The sequence below is a fragment of the Oryx dammah genome, unplaced genomic scaffold (genome assembly GCF_014754425.2).
Source record: "Oryx dammah isolate SB20612 unplaced genomic scaffold, SCBI_Odam_1.1 HiC_scaffold_5, whole genome shotgun sequence".
Classification (NCBI taxonomy): domain Eukaryota; kingdom Metazoa; phylum Chordata; class Mammalia; order Artiodactyla; family Bovidae; genus Oryx; species Oryx dammah.
This window is the reverse complement of record NW_024070189.1, coordinates 106,517,502-106,538,225: the sequence shown is the minus strand read 5'-3', so window position 1 is coordinate 106,538,225 and position 20,724 is coordinate 106,517,502. Positions and strand designations below refer to the sequence as shown.

General features: G+C 40.8%; 1 protein-coding gene across 5 annotated transcripts in view; it reads left to right on the top strand.

Annotated features, from left to right (window-relative positions):
- Window positions 1-20,724, top strand: part of MAPK9 (mitogen-activated protein kinase 9) — a 72,156-nt gene that overhangs the window by 1,121 nt on the left and 50,311 nt on the right. For all 5 annotated transcript variants that reach the window (XM_040241411.1, XM_040241414.1, XM_040241413.1 and 2 more), the window contains exon 2: window positions 13,948-14,118. In XM_040241411.1, coding sequence (XP_040097345.1) covers window positions 13,997-14,118 — 122 coding nt within the window. In that variant the 5' untranslated portion in view covers window positions 13,948-13,996. The remainder of the gene's footprint in view (window positions 1-13,947; window positions 14,119-20,724) is intronic.

The following is a 20,724-nucleotide window of genomic DNA, read 5'->3' as shown; positions in this document are numbered from 1 at the left end:
CTGAAAACAGGTAGTTGTCTGATTTGTCCACTGCTTTATCCCCAGTGCTTAGAAAGCACACAGTAAGTATTCAGTAATATCAGTTAAGTGAGTAAATGAGTGAGTGAATGACCCTGCCAGCCTGTTGCCTCTGCTTCTCTGTTTAGTGACTTCTGACTAACTTGTGAAACTTACATGCAGATGATAGGTTGCTTTAGTTTTGTGAAACATTTTAATGTCCTTGACCCCTTTATTTGGTAACTATCAGAACAAGCTGTAATATAAAATCTGACATTTTTATAATGTTTTAGCTCTAACTTCCTTCCTCGCATTCAGGACACACTGACAGAATTCTACATTATCCAGGTCAGCTTTCTGCTCGGGCCTGGGGACACAAAGACTGTAGCAACAGGGTCCCTTCCTCCAGAGAGCCCAAGAGCCCAGTAGAGAAAGGAGACATGCAGACAGTGCTCGGACAGCTTGCTGTAGAGCAGGGGCTGTGCTGTGGAAACTTGGAGCAGGCGGTGGTGCTTGGCTGGTGCTGGAGTTGACTTGAATGGTGATGAGAAACTTGTCAGGTCTAGGGGAAGACAAGAAGTGGGGAAGGGCAGGGTGAAGGAGGAACTTCAGCCCAATCAGTTGAGTTCAGTCGCTCAATCATGTTGCTCTTTGGGACCCCATGGACTGCAGCACACCAGGCTTCCTTGTCCATCACCAACTCCCAGGGCTTGCTTGAACTCACGTTCATCAAGTCGGTGATGCCATCCAACCATCTCATCCTCTGTCATCCCCTTCTCCAATATTCAGCCCAATGTTGGGGTCAAAAATCAGCCTGTGGGGCCAGGTGTGAGAGACTGGAGTAGTGGAGACCCTGGAGAACCAGACACCACTTACCCAGCAATTTTTAGAAAGAAGCCAGAACTTGAGATTTGTATCTGTACTCTCTTCATTTTTAATTGTTGGCAGTAGCTTATTTTAAAATGTTTTCAGTGCTGTGAGCCAAGCAAAATGCAGACCTCATTCAGTTTTATTTCAGGATTGTCGGACTCCGGACTTCAAGGCAGGTTGTTTAGGAGGGAAGAGTTGCAGTGAACTAGAAGAGTTGGTTAGGAGGGAAGAGTTGCAGTGAACTAGAAGGGTAGCCCACGACTAGGGCAGCTAGGCCCTATTTGTCCAGGAACTCTCTTGTCACTGGAGCCCTGCGATAGCAGCTAGGGAGCCTGCTAGCCTCCACTTTCTACACAGGAGGAAACAGAGGCTCCCAGAGTTTCGGCAGTCTGTTTTGTAGCAGGCAGCTGGAAAGTGAAATTTGAACCCAGGTCTCCTGCAGATCAGCATTCTTTCCTGAGTCCCTTAGCTCTGAGTATTCTCTTTGGCGCTTAGTTTGTTCTGGAAGAATAAAATCCAATCTAGATATCGTTTCCCTTCATTTAACCCTTTCTTTCCCCTTCAAAAAGATCCTACAGGGTTAAAAACAATCCTATTTTGGCATAGTTTGTCTCTGAAGAGCGTTATTTTCCTGAGTTTCTTGAGGAGAATCCACCCCTGAGAACTTTTCAGGATGCCACTTTAAATAATTTGTTGACAGATTAAAATGTGTTTATTTGGCCTTCCTAAATAAATGTTAGAAGGTACACCTCAATTTGTCTATTTAAAATAAAATGTCTTAATTGGATAGAGAAAAGTGCCATATGAAGCAATTAATAGTGAGCAAACCAATTTATTTCATGATATATGAGGTAAAACAAAACCACATTTTTTCCTTAACATTGTTGATTTGGCAGTAGGAGGGCATGGCAGCCTGCTCCAGTATTCTTGCCTGAAGAATCTCACGGACAGAGGAGCCTGGCAGGCTTCAGTCCATAGGGTCGCAAAGAGTTGGACACGACTGAAATGACTAACACACGTGCTTGCACAGCTGTCTCTGATCTAGTTCTGCTTGGTTAAGAAGGTGACATTTTTACATGATTTTCCTTAAGAATTACTAAATTTGTATTTGCCCTTTTGTGATTGTATGAACTGGTTTCCACAGCAGCCTTCGTTGTAACTGTTTATTACGAGATTTCAAACATGTGGGAAAGTAAACAGAGTGGTATCTAGCTTCAACAGTCACTAACCGCTGGCCAGCCTGGTTCACCCCTGACCTCGTGCCTACAGCTCTCACACACCCTCCGACACACTTTGCGCTTTTATTTTCAAGCAAATCCTAACTCTCATGTCATTTCACCCATAACTTTTTCAGTTTACGTCTGAAAATTTTTAAAAAATAAGAATTCTTTCAAACTTGGAAAAGCAGTAACTAGTCATTCTGTAGTATCAAATAGCCAGCCAGCACTGAAATTTCCAGGTGTCTCATAAATTTTATAGTTCCTTTAATAGTTTCTTCCTTGGAATACAGATCCAGATAAGGACCATACATTGTGATCGGTTGATAATGTCTTTTAAAAGTCTTTTAATCTGTAGATCCCTCTTTATTTCTGTGTTTCTTTTCCTTGTAGTTTATTTGTTGAAGCGATAGTATTTCTGTTATTGGGATTTTACTGATTGTACCTCTGCAGTGTAGTTTCTTGTGTTTCTCTGTATTTCTTGGACGTTTGTAGTTGGATTTAGACAAGGTTTGGTTGGCTCCACGGAGCCTTCTTAGGTGGGGTGTACGCTTCCTCTAGAGGCAAGTAGTCTTGATTGGCTCACACTGTGATGTTAGCTGCTGTTGACTCTCAGTACCTGGACCCTTTGATTCATTAAAAGGCCATATTATTGGGGGGGGGACAAGTTTGTGTATCTTTTGCACAGCAAGAATTCATTTTTTATAAAGTACTGTGGGTCTTTCAGATTTTATATTGGCCTTTGGATTGCCAGTTAAAAATTTTTAACTGGTGCCTCAAATCCTCTTTGGAAAATGTTGGGGTGTAAATTAATAGATATAAAAATAATCAGCAATAGTAGTCTCAATTTTAGCACAGGAATTCTTAGAGCTAAGGAAATTTACTAGACACTTGAAAGTGGAATTCAGCAAATTTGATTTTCTTTAAAGAAAACTAATTTCTTTAAAGAAAATTAATTTCATTCGGTTTTTGGGTTCATTTTTTTGCTTTTGGACTTTATAAAATATTCTACTCCCTCTTTCTCCTAGCTAATTTTACCTAAGAACCTTTCTTAAGCAAAGACTACATACTCTAAAACATTTCAGGAGTAATAAAAATAGATTCTAAGGATATATGAATTACAAATGAAGTGGGTTTTTTTCCCCTCCCTTGTGGCTCAGACTGTAAAGAATCTGCCTACAGTGAAGGAGATCCTGGTTCAGTCCCTGGGTCAAGAAGAACCCCTGGAGAAGGGAATGGCAACCCACTCCAGTATTCCTGCCTGGAAAATCACAAGGACACAGGAACCTGGAAACAACTGAGCAACTAACACTTTCACTTTTTCAAAAGCGAGGTGTTAATGTTAACTCTCTTTATGTTAAATAAATTCTGGCCTGTTTTAAGGTTGTTATTTAAAGTATTTCCATACCTGAATTATTTGGCTTTAGGAGAATGAACAGTGTGAAAACCACCTGTTAGTCTGTCTTTCCATAGGCCAGCATACGAAAAACCTGGGGATTTGGTTTAAAAACATAATTTTATTTAGAACAATCTGTTTAAAAAGCATAGCTCCACTCCCTACAATGATTCTGAGAGAAAGAATAATAATGATCGCCTTTAAAACAACTCCTTTTCCTTAAAATATATATACTTATACATACACATATATTTCTACAGAATTGTAAATAATGTAATTTGTTACACTATTTGAATATTGTGTATCTAAATTGATGCTGCTACTAGTTTGATTTCAGAATATCTAGGCTTAAGGATGCAAAGCAGGTAGTGAATCCCCTAGCTCTGATTCTGGAATCTAATCTGTTTTTCTAACTCTTAACTCTCAGAAACATAGCTACTATTATATGTTGTAAAGTGGATGACTTCTAAAAATTTCGTGACACACCATCTACCTGTCATGCCCTAGAATGATAAGTAAATTCTGTGCGTTGCCTCCTGTCGTGTCTTTCATGGAGGTGCTCACCAGCATTAACCGTGTCATCAGCCTTTGCACTCACCAGGGTTGAGTTCACATTTTCAGAATGCAGATGTTTGTTTGGAACAAGCAGAATGGGTGTGGTAAGATCTGTTCTAAGGTCGGCTAAGGCGAATTCTCTGGCCTGTGCTGAGCACTGTGCTAGCTGTCCTCTGAGGTTGATTCTGCAGTTATCCCCCTTCTACAGATGAGTATAAGTGCTTGCCCAAGTTTACTCACCCAGATAAGTGGCAGACCCACTGCCTTCTGACTCCAGAGCTGCCTTGCACTTACGGTCCCATTTAGTTTTCCTTTAACAAGTATTTACTGGGCACCCACTGTATAGTTAGTAGAGGACTAAGAAGTAGAGGAGCTCACAGAGTAGAAGTGGAGATCGACTTGCAAGGCAAACGAATACAGATGGTGATGCTCAGAAAAGGGGGAGTGCCTGGCACGGTTGGAAAGGAAGGTCTACTGAGGAAGACTTGCAGAAAAGCTTGCCCTGGACTTGGAAGGATGAAGGTTGGCCAGGAACACAGAAGGTGCAGGGAAGTCATTTCAGGCAGATAGGACAACTCAGGCAGAGGAACCTGAAGGTGTGCAGGAGCTGGAGCCTGCTGCTCCCGGGGGGCTTGATAATGCTTGAGAGTCAGCCAAAGGCCCTACAGGACTCCTCTGCTGTTCTCGGGATTCGAAGTTTACTCTTAACACAATCGGTCTCTACTGAAGAACTCAAACTTAAGAGTAGTATAATCACAAATCCTTTTCAACAAGTCTCTTTAATTCTTGTTTTGAAATAATTACAAATCCTAAGAAGTTGCACAAATAGAACAGAGAGGCCCTGCGCCCCCTTCACCTGGTTGCCCCCAATGGTTGTGTATTTATCTAGCTATAGTGCAATACCAGAACCAGGCAGTTAGTATTGGTACAGTGTTTGTATAGTTCTATGTCATTTTATCACATATGGAGGTTCATATCACCACCATCATCGTCATCAAGATACAGAACTATTTCATCCTCCCAAAGATCCTCCCTTGTACTACCCCTTTATAACCACACTGCTCCCCTTCCCCCCCCCCCCCCACCATCCATAAGCCCTGGCGACCACTAATCTGTTCTATATTTCTGTAATTGTTCATTTTAGGGATGTTGTATACATGGGTTATGGACCTTTTGAAATTGGCTTTTATCACTAAAATTTCATAATGCCCTATGACTTACCCAAATTGTTGTTGAATATCAGTAATTCAATCATTTTTAGTGCCAGGTGGTAGTCAGTTATATGGATGGATGTACAGCAATTTGTTTAACCATTCACCCACTGAAAGACATCTGGATTTCTTCCAGTTTTAAACTATTACAGATATAGCTTCTTGAGCATTCATGTAAAGGTTTTCATGTGCACAGATATTTCTAATATGGTGTGTGTACCATAGATTTGAGGTATCAGGAATGGAGGCTGGGAGAGCACTTTGGCTGTTGGTGTGTCTCAGGCACAATGAGGCCTTTACTCACAACATTGAGTATCAGGGCTGGAGGTGGGGAGACTGATGACTGCAAGGGGCCAGTGGGAGGAATTCTTGCTAGATCCTTAGGATCCAACTGTGAGTGACATGATGACCAACTACTAGTTGTTATTCTGTGTCATAGTATATGCCACAAGTTAAGAACTGATGTTCAAAAGAGTGGCCCTGAGATGCTGTGAGGTTTTTGGTTATTCAGGGAAGATAAAGTTGTGCTAAGATCCCTGGAGAAGGGAATGGATGCCCACTCCAGTATTCTTGCCTAGAGAATTCCATGGACAGAGGAGCCTGGTGGGCTACAATCTTTGGGGTCTCAAAGAGTCAGACACGACTGAGTGACTAACACACACACACACACACACACAGATACTATTTTTAATGAGAATAAAGTAGGGAAAAAATACAATTTGAGTAAAACGTTTGGCAGCAAGCATTGAAACAGAGAAGGTGACTGTGACAATCTGGTTTTCATCACAGCAGTCAGTTCACTTAACTGTTGAACGCCCTGGGTATTCTGAAGCATTAGTGTGATTAAAGGTTTGATTCTGTGGATGACTGCATTATCTTCATCATCAAAAGCAAAGTGTCTAGGTGGGTTGAAGCCAACAAGATAAGATGTGAAGAAGGTCTGTGTTATTTTGTCATGGTCCTAACTATCCCTTCGACGATCACTTTACTTTCTAAATAAAATTAGAGATATTCCAGTAGTATATTGGGAAGAACATGGATATTGTAGTCAAATACACCTCAATTCAAATCCAGGCTATGCTACTTCAACTGAGAATCCGGGCAAGTTACTTCCTGTCTCCAAGCTGTTTCCTCATTTGCAGGGTGAGGATAGTACCTGGATCTCACAAGCTGTTAGGAGAGTGTATATAACTATGTACTGAGCCTGGCCCACTTGCCTTCCTGTCTCCAGTCTCATCTGCCTCAAATCCATTCTCTGTAAAGGGGTCAGAGTGACCATTCTTCAGCTTTTTATTTAAAAGTGTTTAGTTTTTAAAATGTGAAATATGTGCATAGGTAAAAAAAAAAAAAAAAAGTGGTGATGTCAGGAATGAAAGTCTCGTTTTCCACTGCTTCTCTGCACTTGCTAGCGTATTGTCTGTGTATTTTTCTGTACATTGGCATTTACTGTCTGTACTCTTCTTTGCCTTGTTTTATTTCCTGATCTATCTTAAACGTCTCTCCATATCAATGCCTAAAGTCCCTGCATTGTTTTTAATGGCTTTATTATGCTTTTATGCCATAATTCATTCAGTCCTTCCGAGGGTACTTTTTAGATTCTTTCTAGTTTTTTGCCTGTTATAAGCAGCGCTGCAAACACCCTTGCACAGCTGTCTTTGCGTCCTTGTACGTGGATATTTGGCAGGTGTATTTGTATAGAATTGTAGTTGCCAGGTCAGGAGTCATGCACATTTTCCCTTAGATATTACCTATTTTACTTCCAAATAGTGTTTTACGAATTTATGTAATTCATACTACTTTATACTCACCAGTATGTGTGAAAGTACCTGCTTTGTCACAACTAGGTTGTTACTTGCACGCAGGTCTTGCCTCCTCCAGGAAGCCTTCCTCTACATCTGCCTCTCACTCACACATTCCTCTTGTTCTCTGCCTCTGCCCACCGCTCTGCTGGACTTCTGCCATGCAGACAGTGCATGCCCCCAGGACACTTCCTGTGTGCTGTGATAATTATGTGTTGGTGGTTTGGAGGGAAAGGATTGTCTGATTAGTACCCCATGGTTTCCTTGGTGGCCCAGAGAGTAAAGAATCCGCCTGCAATGCTGGAGACCTGGGTTTGATCCCCTGCAGAAAGGAATGGCAACCCACTCCAGTATTCTTGAATGGAGAATTCCATGGACAGAGGAGCCCGGCGGGCTACAGTCCACGGGCTGGCAAAGAGTCGGACATGACTGAGCGACTGACACACAGACACTCAAACACACACACATCCCTCATGTTTGGTACACAGGAGGCTGTCAGGAAATGTTTGTTGGGAGAAGTCAGTAAATAGTAAGTAAATAGTAGCTGACATCTCCCCAAGTCTCACATTATATGCTCTCCAAGTCTCACATTATATGCTCTCCACTGTTGTTTCCCATTTTAAAATGTTATAACTGCGTAAAGCTATGGTGGAAAGCTGTGCTGTGCTGTGCTAACTCACTTCAGTTGTGTCCAGCTCTTTGTGACCCCATGGACTGTAGCCCGCCAGGCTCCTCTGTCCATTGGATTCTCCAGGCAAGAATACTGGAGTGGGTAGCCGTGCCCTCCTCCAGGGGAGCTTCCAACCCAGGGATCAAATCCGTCCGTGCCTCTTCCGTCCCCTGCATTGGCAGGCAGGGTCTTTACCACTAGTGCCATCTGGGAAGCCCCAGAAAGCTATAGTTAGAGCTAATTTTTTTATTTAGAAAAGTTAATCAGAGATTTAATACTGTATTTGCAGTACCTGGGTTGTTTATATTTAGAATACTAGAGGTAGGGAAAAAAATTTTAAAGCATTTCTTACTCCAGGCTCTAAACAGATAGGAATGTTCCTCCTGCCCAATGTTTATTCCTAGAGTGGGTAGATTTTATTCCAGTATCCTGGAGGGGATACTACAGGAGTCTCCAATCTTGAAGAAATAGAGGTTTTCAGTTACAGCAATTCATTTGACAAGCATTCATCGAAGCAGCATGGTAAGTGGGGAGGGTGTAGACCTGAGGCAGTTGCCTTTAGCAAAGGCCATGCCGCTTCCTAACCTTGAGGCATCCACTCACCACACTCGGGTCTGTAAGCGCAGAGTGTATCCTCCTAGGAGCTTCCTCAGTGGGTCATTGGTTGGTGTTTAGTAATGTCGTATGAGAGGGAAGACAGGCCCTCCCTCCTTCTGAGGAGCTCCTCGCCTGGTAGAGGGTGGCGGAGGCAGACCTGCAGAAGCTGAGTGACAGGGCGGTGTGACGGGCAGTGGATCCCACTGCTGGGAGCCGAGGTAAGGAAGCAGCACCTGCTAGCGATGGGAGTTAAGTCAGGGACTCCACCTTCCGTGTGTGGGTAATGTGGTTGCCTGGAGAATTCTTACACTTCTCAATTCGTGAATTGTCTTCTGAAACCTGGTTGATGTCCATTTTGTTTAAGACTGTTTCTTTTGTTTGTTGTTGTTTTTTAGTAGCTGAGTAGTGTCTGACTCTTTGTGACCCCTTGGGCTGTAGTCCGCCAGGCTCCTCTGTCCATGGGATTTTCTAGGCAAGAATACTGGTTCAGTTCAGTCGCTCAGTCGTGTCTGACTCTTTGCAACCCCATGAATCGCAGCACACCAGGCCTCCCTGTCCATCACCAGCTCCCGGAGCTCACTCAGACTCACGTCCATCGAGTCCGTGATGCCATCCAGCCATCTCATCCTCGGTCGTCCCCTTCTCCTGCCCCCAGTCCCTCCCAGCATCAGAGTCTTTTCCAATGAGTGAACTCTTCGCATGAGGAGGCCAAAGTACTGGAGTTTCAGCTTTAGCATCATTCCTTCCAAAGAAATCCCAGGGCTGATCTCCTTCAGAATGGACTGCTTGGATCTCCTTACAGTCCAAGGGACTCTCAAGAGTCTTCTCCAACAACACCACAGTTCAAAAGCATCAATTCTTTGGCGCTCAGCTTTCTTCACAGTCCAACTCTCACATCCATACATGACCACAGGAAAAACCATAGCCTTGACTAGACGGACATTAGTTGGCAAAGTAATGTCTCTGCTTTTGAATATGCTATCTAGGTTGGTCATAACTTTTCTTCCAAGGAGTAAATGTCTTTTAATTTCATGGCTGCAGTCACCATCTGCAGTGATTTTGGAGCCCCCAAAAATAAAGTCTGACACTGTTTCCACTGTTTCCCCATCTATTTCCCATGAAATGATGGGACCAGATGCCATGATCTTCGTTTTCTGAATGTTGAGCTTTAAGCCAACTTTTTCACTGTCCTCTTTCACTTTCATCAAGAGGCTTTTTAGTTCCTCTTCACTTTCTGCCATAAGGGTGGCATCATCTGCATATCTGAGGTTATTGATATTTCTCCTGGCAATCTTGATTCCAGCTTGTGTTTCTTCCAGTCCAGCGTTTCTCATGATGTACGCTGCATATAAGTTAAATAAGCAGGGTGACAATATACAGCCTTGACGTACTCCTTTTCCTATTTGGAACCAGTCTGTTGTTCCATGTCCAGTTCTAACTTGCTTCCTGACCTGCATACAGATTTCTCAAGAGAGAGATTTCTCTTTCAGAATTTTCCACAGTTTATTGTGATCCACACACTCAAAGGCTTTGGCATAGTCAGTAAAGCACAAATAGATGTTTTTCTGGAACTCTCTTGCTTTTTCCATGACCCAGCAGATGTTGGCAATTTGATCTCTGGTTCCTCTGCCTTTTCTAAAACCAGCTTGAACATCAGGAAGTTCACAGTTCATGTATTGCTGAAGCCTGGCTTGGAGAATTTTGAGCATTACTTTACTAGCGTGTGAGGTGAGTGCAATTGTGCGGGAGTTTGAGCATTCTTTGGCATTGCCTTTCTTTGGAATTGGAATGAAAACTGAGTGGGTTGCTATTTCCTTCTCCAGGGGATCTTCCCAACCCAGAGATTGAATCTGCGTCTCCTGCGTTGGCCGGTGGATTCTTTACTGCTGAGCCACCAGGATCACGAGGTCCATTTTGTTGAAATACATCTCAGGAGTTGATTTCATTAATAGTTAATTTACATGCTTTCTTCTTTCGGCTTGGGGTTCTTTCTCTTGCTCTCATGAAGCCCAGGCTTGGCAGAGGAGGTGCTTCTAACAGAATCTTTGTTAAGTGACTTTTTTTCCTGCCTGATAAGGGCAACTTATTTTAATTTAAAAATTATTTAAAATCTTGAGATGAAATTGTATTAATTATTGACCTAATGACATAATATTGGGGAATTCCCTGGTGGCTCAGATGGTAAAGAATCTACCTGCAATGCAAGAGACCAGGGTTTTATCCCTGGAATGGGAAGATTCCCTGTAGAAGGGGATGCCTATCCACTCCAGTATTCTTGTCTGGAGAATTCCATGGATAGAGGAGCCTGTGGGCCCATGGGGTCGCAGAATTGAACACAACTAAGTGAGTAACACAATGAAGTGATATACTCCCCAAATTCACAAAAGCTAATCTAATACCGTAGTGGTCAGAGTATGGGTTACAACAGCTGTAGCAGAGAGAATTCCAGAATTATTCAACATGATCTAGATTAATTTATGCCAATCTCAGTGGGGACAGGTGGACCAGAATGGCCCAGCTCTGTCCCACACGGTCGTTCAGGACTCGGCTGGTGCGTGAGTCTAGTGTCTTCAGCATGTAACTTCCATCTCTGGGAGTACAACTGCTGATCAGCCAGCCAACAGCAAGGGAGAAAAGATAGATTGGAAGGCAAGCAGCGTTCTGTTTAAAACATGATCTAGAAGTAACATCCATCATTTCTGCTCACATCTATCAGGTAAAAGTTGGTCGTCTGGCCACACCTGGCTTCCAGGAAAGTGGCAGATGCCATCTCTGGCTGGACCGCTGTTTGTCCGGCTGGCACAGGATGGCTCCTGTTATTGAAATGCAGGGAGGTGTGGGTCCTGGAGCAGGCCAGCAGCCTGGTCCTCTCACACTGTCCCTTGTCCTCTTCAGACTGGTCCAAAGTCAAACTCTCCAACTCTGCAGTTATCTCCTGCCTCCCTTCTGCTGTTTCACCTTTCTTTCTCGCCATTTCCTACTTTCTTTCTCTAAGCCACACATTTTCTTCGTTTCCCCAACTCCCATGATTCTGCCATTTTTGTCAGGTCTGCCTGTTTTGAGCCCTGCTCACTCCAGTCACTCCCTTTCTCAGCTTCCCAAATGACCTCTCTGAGAAGCAAGTCAGAGCCTGTGCCTCTCATGCTTTGATGCCTCCGCAGCCCTTAGGCCCACATCCAGACCCAGGAGGCTCCCAGTGGCTTCCAAGGCTTGTGGTGATCTGGCCTTGTTTTCTGTCTCCAGTTTTTCCCCCACAACCCAGCAAAACCAAATCTCAAATGGCTTGTCATGCTTAGAAGGCACCTCCAGCTCTCATCACCTGCTCCTTCTCCTCCTTGCACCCTAAACCTCCGTCCTTCTGGCTTTAGGGCTCTCCTTGCTTTCAGTCTCTTCTGAGTGTACCCACGGTGTGCACTCACTGTAAACTCGAAACCCAAAAGGCAGGCAGCTGGCTGTTCTGGCAAGGGACATGGTCCACAGTGGTACTCAAATGCTTTGTGAGTGACCGTTGTGGCTGGTACATTACTATATGGCAAAGAAACAGCAGATTGTATTGGCTCCTGGCTTTTTGCTGAGTCTGTCTCTGATCCTTGGCATTTGTACTCCACCAGTCAAGCTGAACAATTCACCATGTCTGAGCACAGACAGTTTGAGCTCTGTGCTTCTACTCTATCTCTGCAAAATTGTTCAGGGCAAATGCCACCTCCTCCATGAAGCTCTTCTTGTCTTCTGCACCCCTGCTTGTGGGTTGAACCTCTTTTGCCTTTCAGATTTGTTTACATTTTGCTTATGGCCCTTACCTCTTTGTAACTTAGATTACAATAAAGATAACAGACTCATTCTTCACATTTCTTCCCGAAAGAGTGAATTAGATGATACTTCAAGACCAATTCCTGGTTGATCTTGCCATATCTTCTGTATTATTTATCAATTTGTTGTTCAAAGGCACCCCATAAATGTTGAAATGAATTGTCTCAACCTCTTAAAAACTATAACTAAATTAAGAAAAGGATTCTCCTTCAGATGTCAGTAAAATGGAGTAGCATCATGAGGGAATCATGAGCTACAGTGTTATAGGGTCAGATCAGCAGAAGTATATTGAATGTTAACTCTGTCCCAGGGTCTAGGCCCTCCCTGTCCTCCTGTCCTGGAAATACAAGGTGCCACAGTGATCAAGGTGGACCTGTCTCTACCCTCTTAGAGCTTAGGACCAGCTTCTCACAGCTGCATGACGTAGCCAGCCCACTAAGCTTTGGGTCACTCCAGTGTAACACGGGGCTAGCGATCCCTGTGGGTCATCGTGAGCAGTGTTTATCTAGTGCAGTGCTGGTCTCCCAGAGGCAATCCTCAACCAGTGTGCGATGGCTCTTGGTCAAAGTGGCCGCTGGAACTAATAGCTGTGCCTCAGCCACTGCCCTGAGAATGGTTAAAAAAAAAAAAAAAGCATATATAAATTTTATTTAATTATTTGTTCAGACTTGTTATTGATAAATTTATTTTCATCTTTAATGGAAGTCCTAGGCATCATTGCATTGAAATATGTATCACCAGTACCAAAAATTCCATGAGCAGACATTAAATGTTAGGTGGTAGAACAAACAGGCAAGAAGCTGGGGCAGCTGTAGAATAAACTTTAAATTCTGTGTTTTTAAACAGTGTGGAATACTTACCTAAATGATTTTATTGTTGGCTTTTTAATTTTTAAATAATGACCAGTATAAATACCTTGCTAACTTTTGAATAAACATTATCAGACAAGAGCCAGGAAACTAAGTAAAAGTAGCTTCCTGTCAATTGATTTCTGTTTGTTTTGTTTTCTGTATAAAATCACATAGGCTCCTGCAGCGTAGAAATCTTAGCTTACTGTCTAAACCACAAAAAGGCTGCTCTGGAGCTGCCAGTTTATACTCATACCTCGTGATTAACATCATAGTGTCCATGTTATTGACTGTAGGTTATGACAGAATTCTCCATCTGTGTTGAAGCCCACTAGTGACGTGGGCTGCCGGGAATATAAACTAGCTCCAGAACCAGCTCGAAAGTTAGGAACGCACTCACCAGTATGCATGGCGCTCACAGATGCCACCAGCCCTGCAACACCCTGTTGTCCTTTAACTTAGCACTTTTATAATCACTTTGACATCAGATTTGCTTTCTGGTTCATCCCTTTAGCCTGAATTTGTGGACAGAGCAGAAGCCTGGATCATTTGTTTTTCTGCGTGGACATAGACATGTTCATTTTGCAACATCTCCGGAACACCTCCATGTCTGGTTGAGACAGTTCAGCGTAATCTGGCCCCACAGGAAACTGATGGGAATTACACAGTGACATGGTCTTGTCGTGGCTAGTAAAAATGTGCAAATTCTTTCCTCCAAAGGTGGTGGTTTCCTAACCCAGTCCCTTAAGATGTGGTCATGCAGGATCTCAGAGTTTCTTCCCTTCATAATAGTCTTGCACATTAAGGTAGATGTCTTTGCATTTTTTGTTTGTGGTTTAAGTTCAGAACTTGGTCTGAGCTTATCAGCTTAGAACCATAGTGTCTTATATACCAAAAATTTAAAACGCTACTAAGTGAGCTATGCATGTATAATTTCAGTAAGCATGCATGTTCATTCTGTTTTTTTTTTTTTCAAGGAATCTGACGACTGTGCCAGTTCTCTGGAATATTATATGACGCTACATCATGACTGACAGTAAATGTGATAGTCAGTTTTACAGTGTACAAGTGGCAGACTCAACTTTCACTGTCCTAAAACGATACCAGCAGTTGAAACCAATCGGCTCTGGAGCCCAAGGAATTGTTTGGTAAGTATAGTCTGTTTCAGTAGTGTAGATTGTTTTTGTCATAATAAAACCTTAATAGTTCTAAATTGTCAGAATTTAGAAAACACTGATGATAAAAAATACTCTTTGCTATAGGTTTATAAGCTAAATTGAATCAACCTCTTGCTTTAGTTACATGTAGTCGGATTATAGGATACAAACTCAAATTCTTTAAAATGCTGCATAAATTTAAATAGGTAGAAATTTTTCTCTTTTGTTTCTTTTTTCTTTTTTTTTTCCCTTTTCCATTCCCCCTGTCATAATGATATTAGAATAATAGGTATGACAATGAGTTGTAACCGAAATTTGGAGTTTTATTCATTTCTTCATCCTGGCCACCCTTCCCCCCTCCCCCTTTTATTCCCAATCACTCCTATTCGTTTCTAGGCGCCATGATTGCAGTGCCTTGCCCTTCATTGGCAGGATGAGGCCAGTCAGTGTCATTATCACCCCATGGATTAACCAGGAAGGGATGCCGTATGAGGGGTTGGGCTGGCCGTCTCTTCCTTGGTGTCTCACTTCAGCTATGTGTCCAGCCCAGCCGTCAGAACCGTTGGTCTGACCCTGAACCTTAGTCTCTTGCTTGGTAAGACAGTCAGCTGCCGCGACATCACTGGCCAGCTAAAGGTAAAGTTTTTCACGTTTTCTAGACTACAGTTATCAGCACCTCCCGAACTTTTTATCCCTTAGTTTTCTGGGCAAAATCTTTTCTTCTTCTTTTGGTCAATAAAAACAAGATTGCCTTTACATCTAAGAGGAACTGTGGTAAAGCTAAATACCTAATGATTACAGCTGGTAGGTAAAGGGAATTCAAGATAAAAGAGAACTCTTGAATGTTCTGGTTGGGGAGTTTATATTTTTATTAGAGGTATTGAGTTTAGAGAATCTGCATCTGTGGTTTGTAACTGACCCTCTGTTATAGAGACATATAATCAGGGAAGGTGGTAGTTTTCTTCAGCCTAGGTAGATAGAGGTCCTGGGAGCTGAGGAGATGGTAGTCCAGAGATTCCTAGAAAAACTAATGAGGGAGAAGGGGCTGTTGGGAAGGAATGCCTGGCTTGCATCTAAAATAGTGGTGATCTTAACTTTCAATTGATAACATGCTATATTGGTACTTAAAAACCCAATGTACCAAGAGAATTTTTAAAGTGAATGGATGGCTCATATTAAGATACTTTGATGTCAATAAGAAATTCTAGATATAAAATATTCTTTTGATGTATAATATATCTCTTATTTGGAACTGAATGGTAATTTGACATAGGAAATTAAGCAAGACAGATAAAAAGGACATTTAATGTAATAACCACATTTAGAGGTTGATTAGAAGTTCATAATTATAAAATGGAGATCTTTATAAGGGTTAGGCAGTTAAAATTAATGACTTCATTACAGCATGGTAAATGACCGTGAACTTACATGCTACTTTGTAAAATACTGTTTCTCGGGGATTAGTTTTGATTTCCAGTTTGCGTATACTACTCATCTTTGTTTTTTTAAAGAAATGTTTAGTAATGAAATTACTCATTATGGGTATATATTTTTCATTAAAAAATTCTAGTTTTGAAATGAAAGCTCCTAAATATACCATGATAAGCTAAACCTCCTCTCATAAAAGCCTTGGTAGAATTATAATATGGAAAGTTCTGAATTTTGAAAACATTTTAAAAACTAAGAGTCCAGAAAATCATCGGTAGCCAGTTGATTTTCAAAAAGGGTGCCAAGATTATTCAAAGGGGAAAGAGCACTCTCTTCAACAAATGGTGCTGGGATAACTGGATACCCACATGCAAAAGAGTGAAGTTGGACCCCTATTTCACATCATGTGGAAAGTTAGCTCAAAATGCATCAGTGACCTATATATAAGAGTTAAACCCGTAAAACTCTTAGAAGAAAACAAGAGGGGAAAGCTTCATGACCTTGAATTCTTAGAAATGACACCAAAAGCATGAGCAACAAAAGAAAAAAATTGGACTTGATAAAAAAAATTTTTTTGTGCATCAAAGAACACCAACAAGAGAGTGAAAAAACAACCCACAAATGGGAAAATATTTGACCATAGTCTAACACTTATAAAGATCTTCTACAACTCAGTAACAGACAAGACAGTTTTAAACAAAGAATGGACAAAGGACTTGAATAGACATTTCCCTAAAGATTTTTGGCCAATAAACATGAAAAGATGTTCATTGTTAGTCATTTGGGAAATGCAAATCAAAACCACAGTGAGGTACAACTTCACACCCACTAGATGGCCATAATCAACAAAATGGAAAATAAACAAATTTTGACAAGGATGTAAAGCAATTAGAACCCTCATACATTGCTGGTGAAAATGTAAAATGGTGCAGCAATTTGTGAAAACCAGTTTGGCGGCTCCTCAACAAGTTCAGTTCAGTCGCTCAGTCGTGTCTGACTCTTTGCGACCCCATGGACAACAGCATGCCAGGCCTCCCTGTCCATCACCAACTCGCGGAGTTTACCCAAACTCGTGTCCATTGAGTCGGTGATGCGATCCAACCATCTCATCCTCTGTCAGCCCCTTCTCCTCCTGCCTCCACTCTTTCCCAGCATCAGGGTCTTTTCAGATGAGTCAGTTCTTTGCACCAGGTGGCCAAAGTATTGGAGTTTCAGCTTCAACATCAGTCCTTCCAATGAACACTCAGGTGTTAAACATAGAATTATTATATGACCTAGTAAATATTCCTAGATATATTCCCAAAAGAATTAAAAACAGATGTTCAAAAAAGACTATATATAAATGTTCATAACAGTACTGTTCACAGTTAGCTGAAAGGTGAAAACAGGCCAACTGTCGCTCAGTAAATGAATGGATACACTAACTGTTCTATATGTACATGGAATATTATTCATAAAAAGAAATGAAGCACTGGTATATGCTGTGACACAGAGGATCTGCGAAAACACGTTACGTGAAAGAAGCCAGACATGAAAGGTAGTGTTATTATATGAGTAGGAACATCCATAGAGAATGCAGTCGGGCAGATTGGAGGTTAACTAGGACAGGAGGGAGAGGAAAGGGGAGCGACTTCATAATGGGTATGGAGTAACCTTTTGGGGTGATGAAAAGTTTGGAGTTTATTTAAAGGTGGTGATTGCACAACATGAATGTGCTAAATGTTACTGAACTGTTTACTTTAAAATGGCTTATTTTATGTTTATGTGATTTAAAAAAAAAAAGTAAGCTGAAGAATGCCTTAAATTAAGGATATTTGTCATTTAATGGATACTCTAAATATTATATTTAATATATTAAATATTATAATATTTTCATTTATATTATACAGTAAAATATGTCATTTTTTGTAACTTACTTAAATTCTTTTAAAATTATTTAAAAGAAAATACTAAGAGTTAAGTGAAAGTGCATTTAACTCTTAGTATTTTCTTTTAAATAATTTTAAAAGAATTTAAATAATAATAAAATTTTAAATAATTTTTTGACAATTTTATTGACATTTTTAGGAGCAACTGTCACTTCACATACATGTAGATGCTAAAATTTTAACACCATCCTGAATCTCATGTCTTGCAAATTCCATTTCCATAGCCTGAGTTTTTATTTTTATTTTAAGGAAAGATCAAAAAATGAGTTTTGCCCATTTCTCCTAAAGAAAGAAGTCATTATTTTGAACTGATTAAGGTAGCTCTAAAGGGCCCCCTGCATAGCTAACAGATTATTTTATAATCTTTGATGTAATTATTCACTTAAGTTTGTAATCCAAGCCAGTTGTTCATTACCAAATCAAAACGTTTTAGTTGGGTTAACGTTGCTGATTCATGTAAAAGGGGTTAGTTAATTTGATTCAGATTATTGGTACTTTCTTTTAGAAATGTTTGTGCAATTATGAAAATTATTCTTAGACTTGTGGGATGCTTTCTTTTGGCTTTTAGATGAGGTGCTGTCACGAGAGCTGGGCCTAGACGATTGGAGACCTGGCTTCCATTATTACTTTACGGCTCCTTTCTGCCAGAGCCTGTGCTGGCTTTCTCTCAGCCGGGAAGGTGGGTGACTGCTCCTCACCTTCCTTCTGGGCTTGGGGCTTCACAGTTCCCCTGAACTGCAGCACTGATGGTGCTAGCAGTCCCAGTTCCAGACCAACAAGAGAGGTACTTACTTCCCCCACCTGGCTTCGGAGGATTCTTTTTCTGGCCGTTTTGCACAGCATCTTGAATATTGGCATTATGCTTTAAAAACTCCTCAAAAGAAAAGTGTTCTTTTTTACAAGGCATAAGGAGAGGGTATTTTACCTTGTTCTACTGTTTAGATGAAGCAGGAAACTATGAATGGTTCCAGTCAGACTCGTTTCTTCCTTGTCACTGTTGGAAGGGCCTGAGGATCCCCAGCATCAAGCCCTGATTTTTAGATAGCCTCTTCTCTCCAGGGGTCCCTTCTCTGCAAACTGACAGGCTCTTTCCCCTGCCCGTCACTTCTGTCCCCACTGCAACTCCTGGTTGGAGAATTCTCTGCAACCCTGCTGATCTATCCAGACCGGTGTTTTAAGACTTAGCTCTGAAACTCCAGATAGTCTCGGTTCATGCCTGGAATAGAGCCTTCTTTCTGGTTAAACCAAATGCTGGACTAATGCACATGTGCACACAGGCATGCTCCAGGACTGTAAGATAATAAATTTGTGTTTTAAACTAGTCAATCTGTGGTAATTTGTTATAGCAACAACGTGAAAAGAATATATGTGTGTTTTACATTTTTGAGAAATAAAATATCATAGTAGCAATAATGCATGGTTTATAAAAACTTGTTTATCTAAACTAGAGCTTTATAAAGACATAGGGACAGGTAAATTAAAGTGCAGGTACCAATATAAGATTAAATGGAGGAGCTGGGATCCAAGTAATATATTTTGAATTATAAAAACAACTGTCTGATTTATTTGCTTCTATGTTTTTGTTGTTCATTAAAACTGTTGTAAAATAATTAAGAAGTAAGTTTTAAAATGTTTATCACTTGCAGTATTTATAAAATTAAGTTATTAGTAGAATTAAATAGTTACAAGCTCTATAGGAAAAATGTGTGCGCGTTTCTTTCATGTAAATTCAGTTTTCTTCCTCTCCGTCTAAAATCTCAAGCTGTTAATCAAAGCACTAAGGAGTATTTGTTTTACAAAACAATTCTATGAAGTGTTTAACTTCATTTTTTTTTTTTGCTTTTTTTAAAAAAATGTTAATTGAAGTATGGTTGGTTTACCGTGTTGTTAATGTTTGCTAAATGGTTCAGTTGTACGTATAAATGCATTCCTTTTTAAAAATATTCTTCTCCATCATGGTTTATCATGGAATATTGAATGTAATTCCCTGTGCTGTGGAGTTGGACTTTGTTGCTTATCCATTCTGTGTATAATGGTTTGCATCTGCTAACCCCATACTCCGACTCCATCCCTCCCCAGCCCCTCTCCCCCCTGGCAGCCACAAGTCTGTTCTGTGAGTCTGTTTCTGTTTCATAAATGTTCGTTTGTGTCATATTTTAGTTTCCACATATACATGATATCACGTGGTATTTGTCTTTCTCCTTTTGACTTACTTCACGTAGTATGTTAATCTCTAGTTCCATCCTTGTTGCTGCAGATGGCATCAGTTCATTCTTTTTATGGTGGAGCGGTGTTCCATTGTATATATGGAGCACATCTTTATCCATTCATCTGTTGGTGGACATTCAGGTTGTGGATAATTTGCTGCTGGAAACATGGGAGCTGCATGTGTCTTTTTGAATTATAGTTTTGTCTGGATATACGCCCAGGAGTGGGATTGCTGGATCATATGGTAGCTCTACTTTTAGTTTTTTAAGGAACCTCCATACTATTTTCCATAGTGACTGCACCAATTTGTATTCCCACCAACAGTATGGAAGGGTTCTCTTTTCTCCACACCTCCAGCATTTATTATTTATAGACATTGTAATGATGACCATCCTGACTGGTGTGAGGTGGTACCTCATTGTAATTTTGGTTCACATTTCTCTATTAATTAATGATGTTGAGCATCTTTTATGAAGTGTTTAACTTTCTTTTTTTAAAATGTATAATATGAGATCTGAGAGTGCTTAGAAGTGACAGTTACAACCTTAACTTGAAATGGTTGGTGTAGCTTATTCTTTTTTTGCTTCCTCTGGTTCTGTATAAGAATGAATGTTGGCCTGTTCTTACACTGTTTTATTTTCTGTTAGTATACATAAATGAACATAATGCCCACAACAAAATTTTTGTGATAAAGTAGATATATGATATAAGGCATAGGAACGCTGTGATTCAGGAGAATCGAGTTCTAAGTCCAGCTCAAATCCTCATAGCAGTAGTTCTTAGTTACCTTGGGCAAATCATTGTGTCTTTATGGACCTTAATAGTTACATCCCTAAAATAAATGTTTTGAAACTTCTTATTTAAATTGGTGGACCAAACACCTGAACAAAGAGACCAGGAAGGCAGTAATCAGTGGATATGAAAGCACATTTAACAAGTTTCTGCAGAGGAAATGAGAATAACTAGATGAGACATTTGCCGCAAAGAAGAGAACCTATCTATAGTAGAACTCAACAGCGGTTTTGGGTCTAGA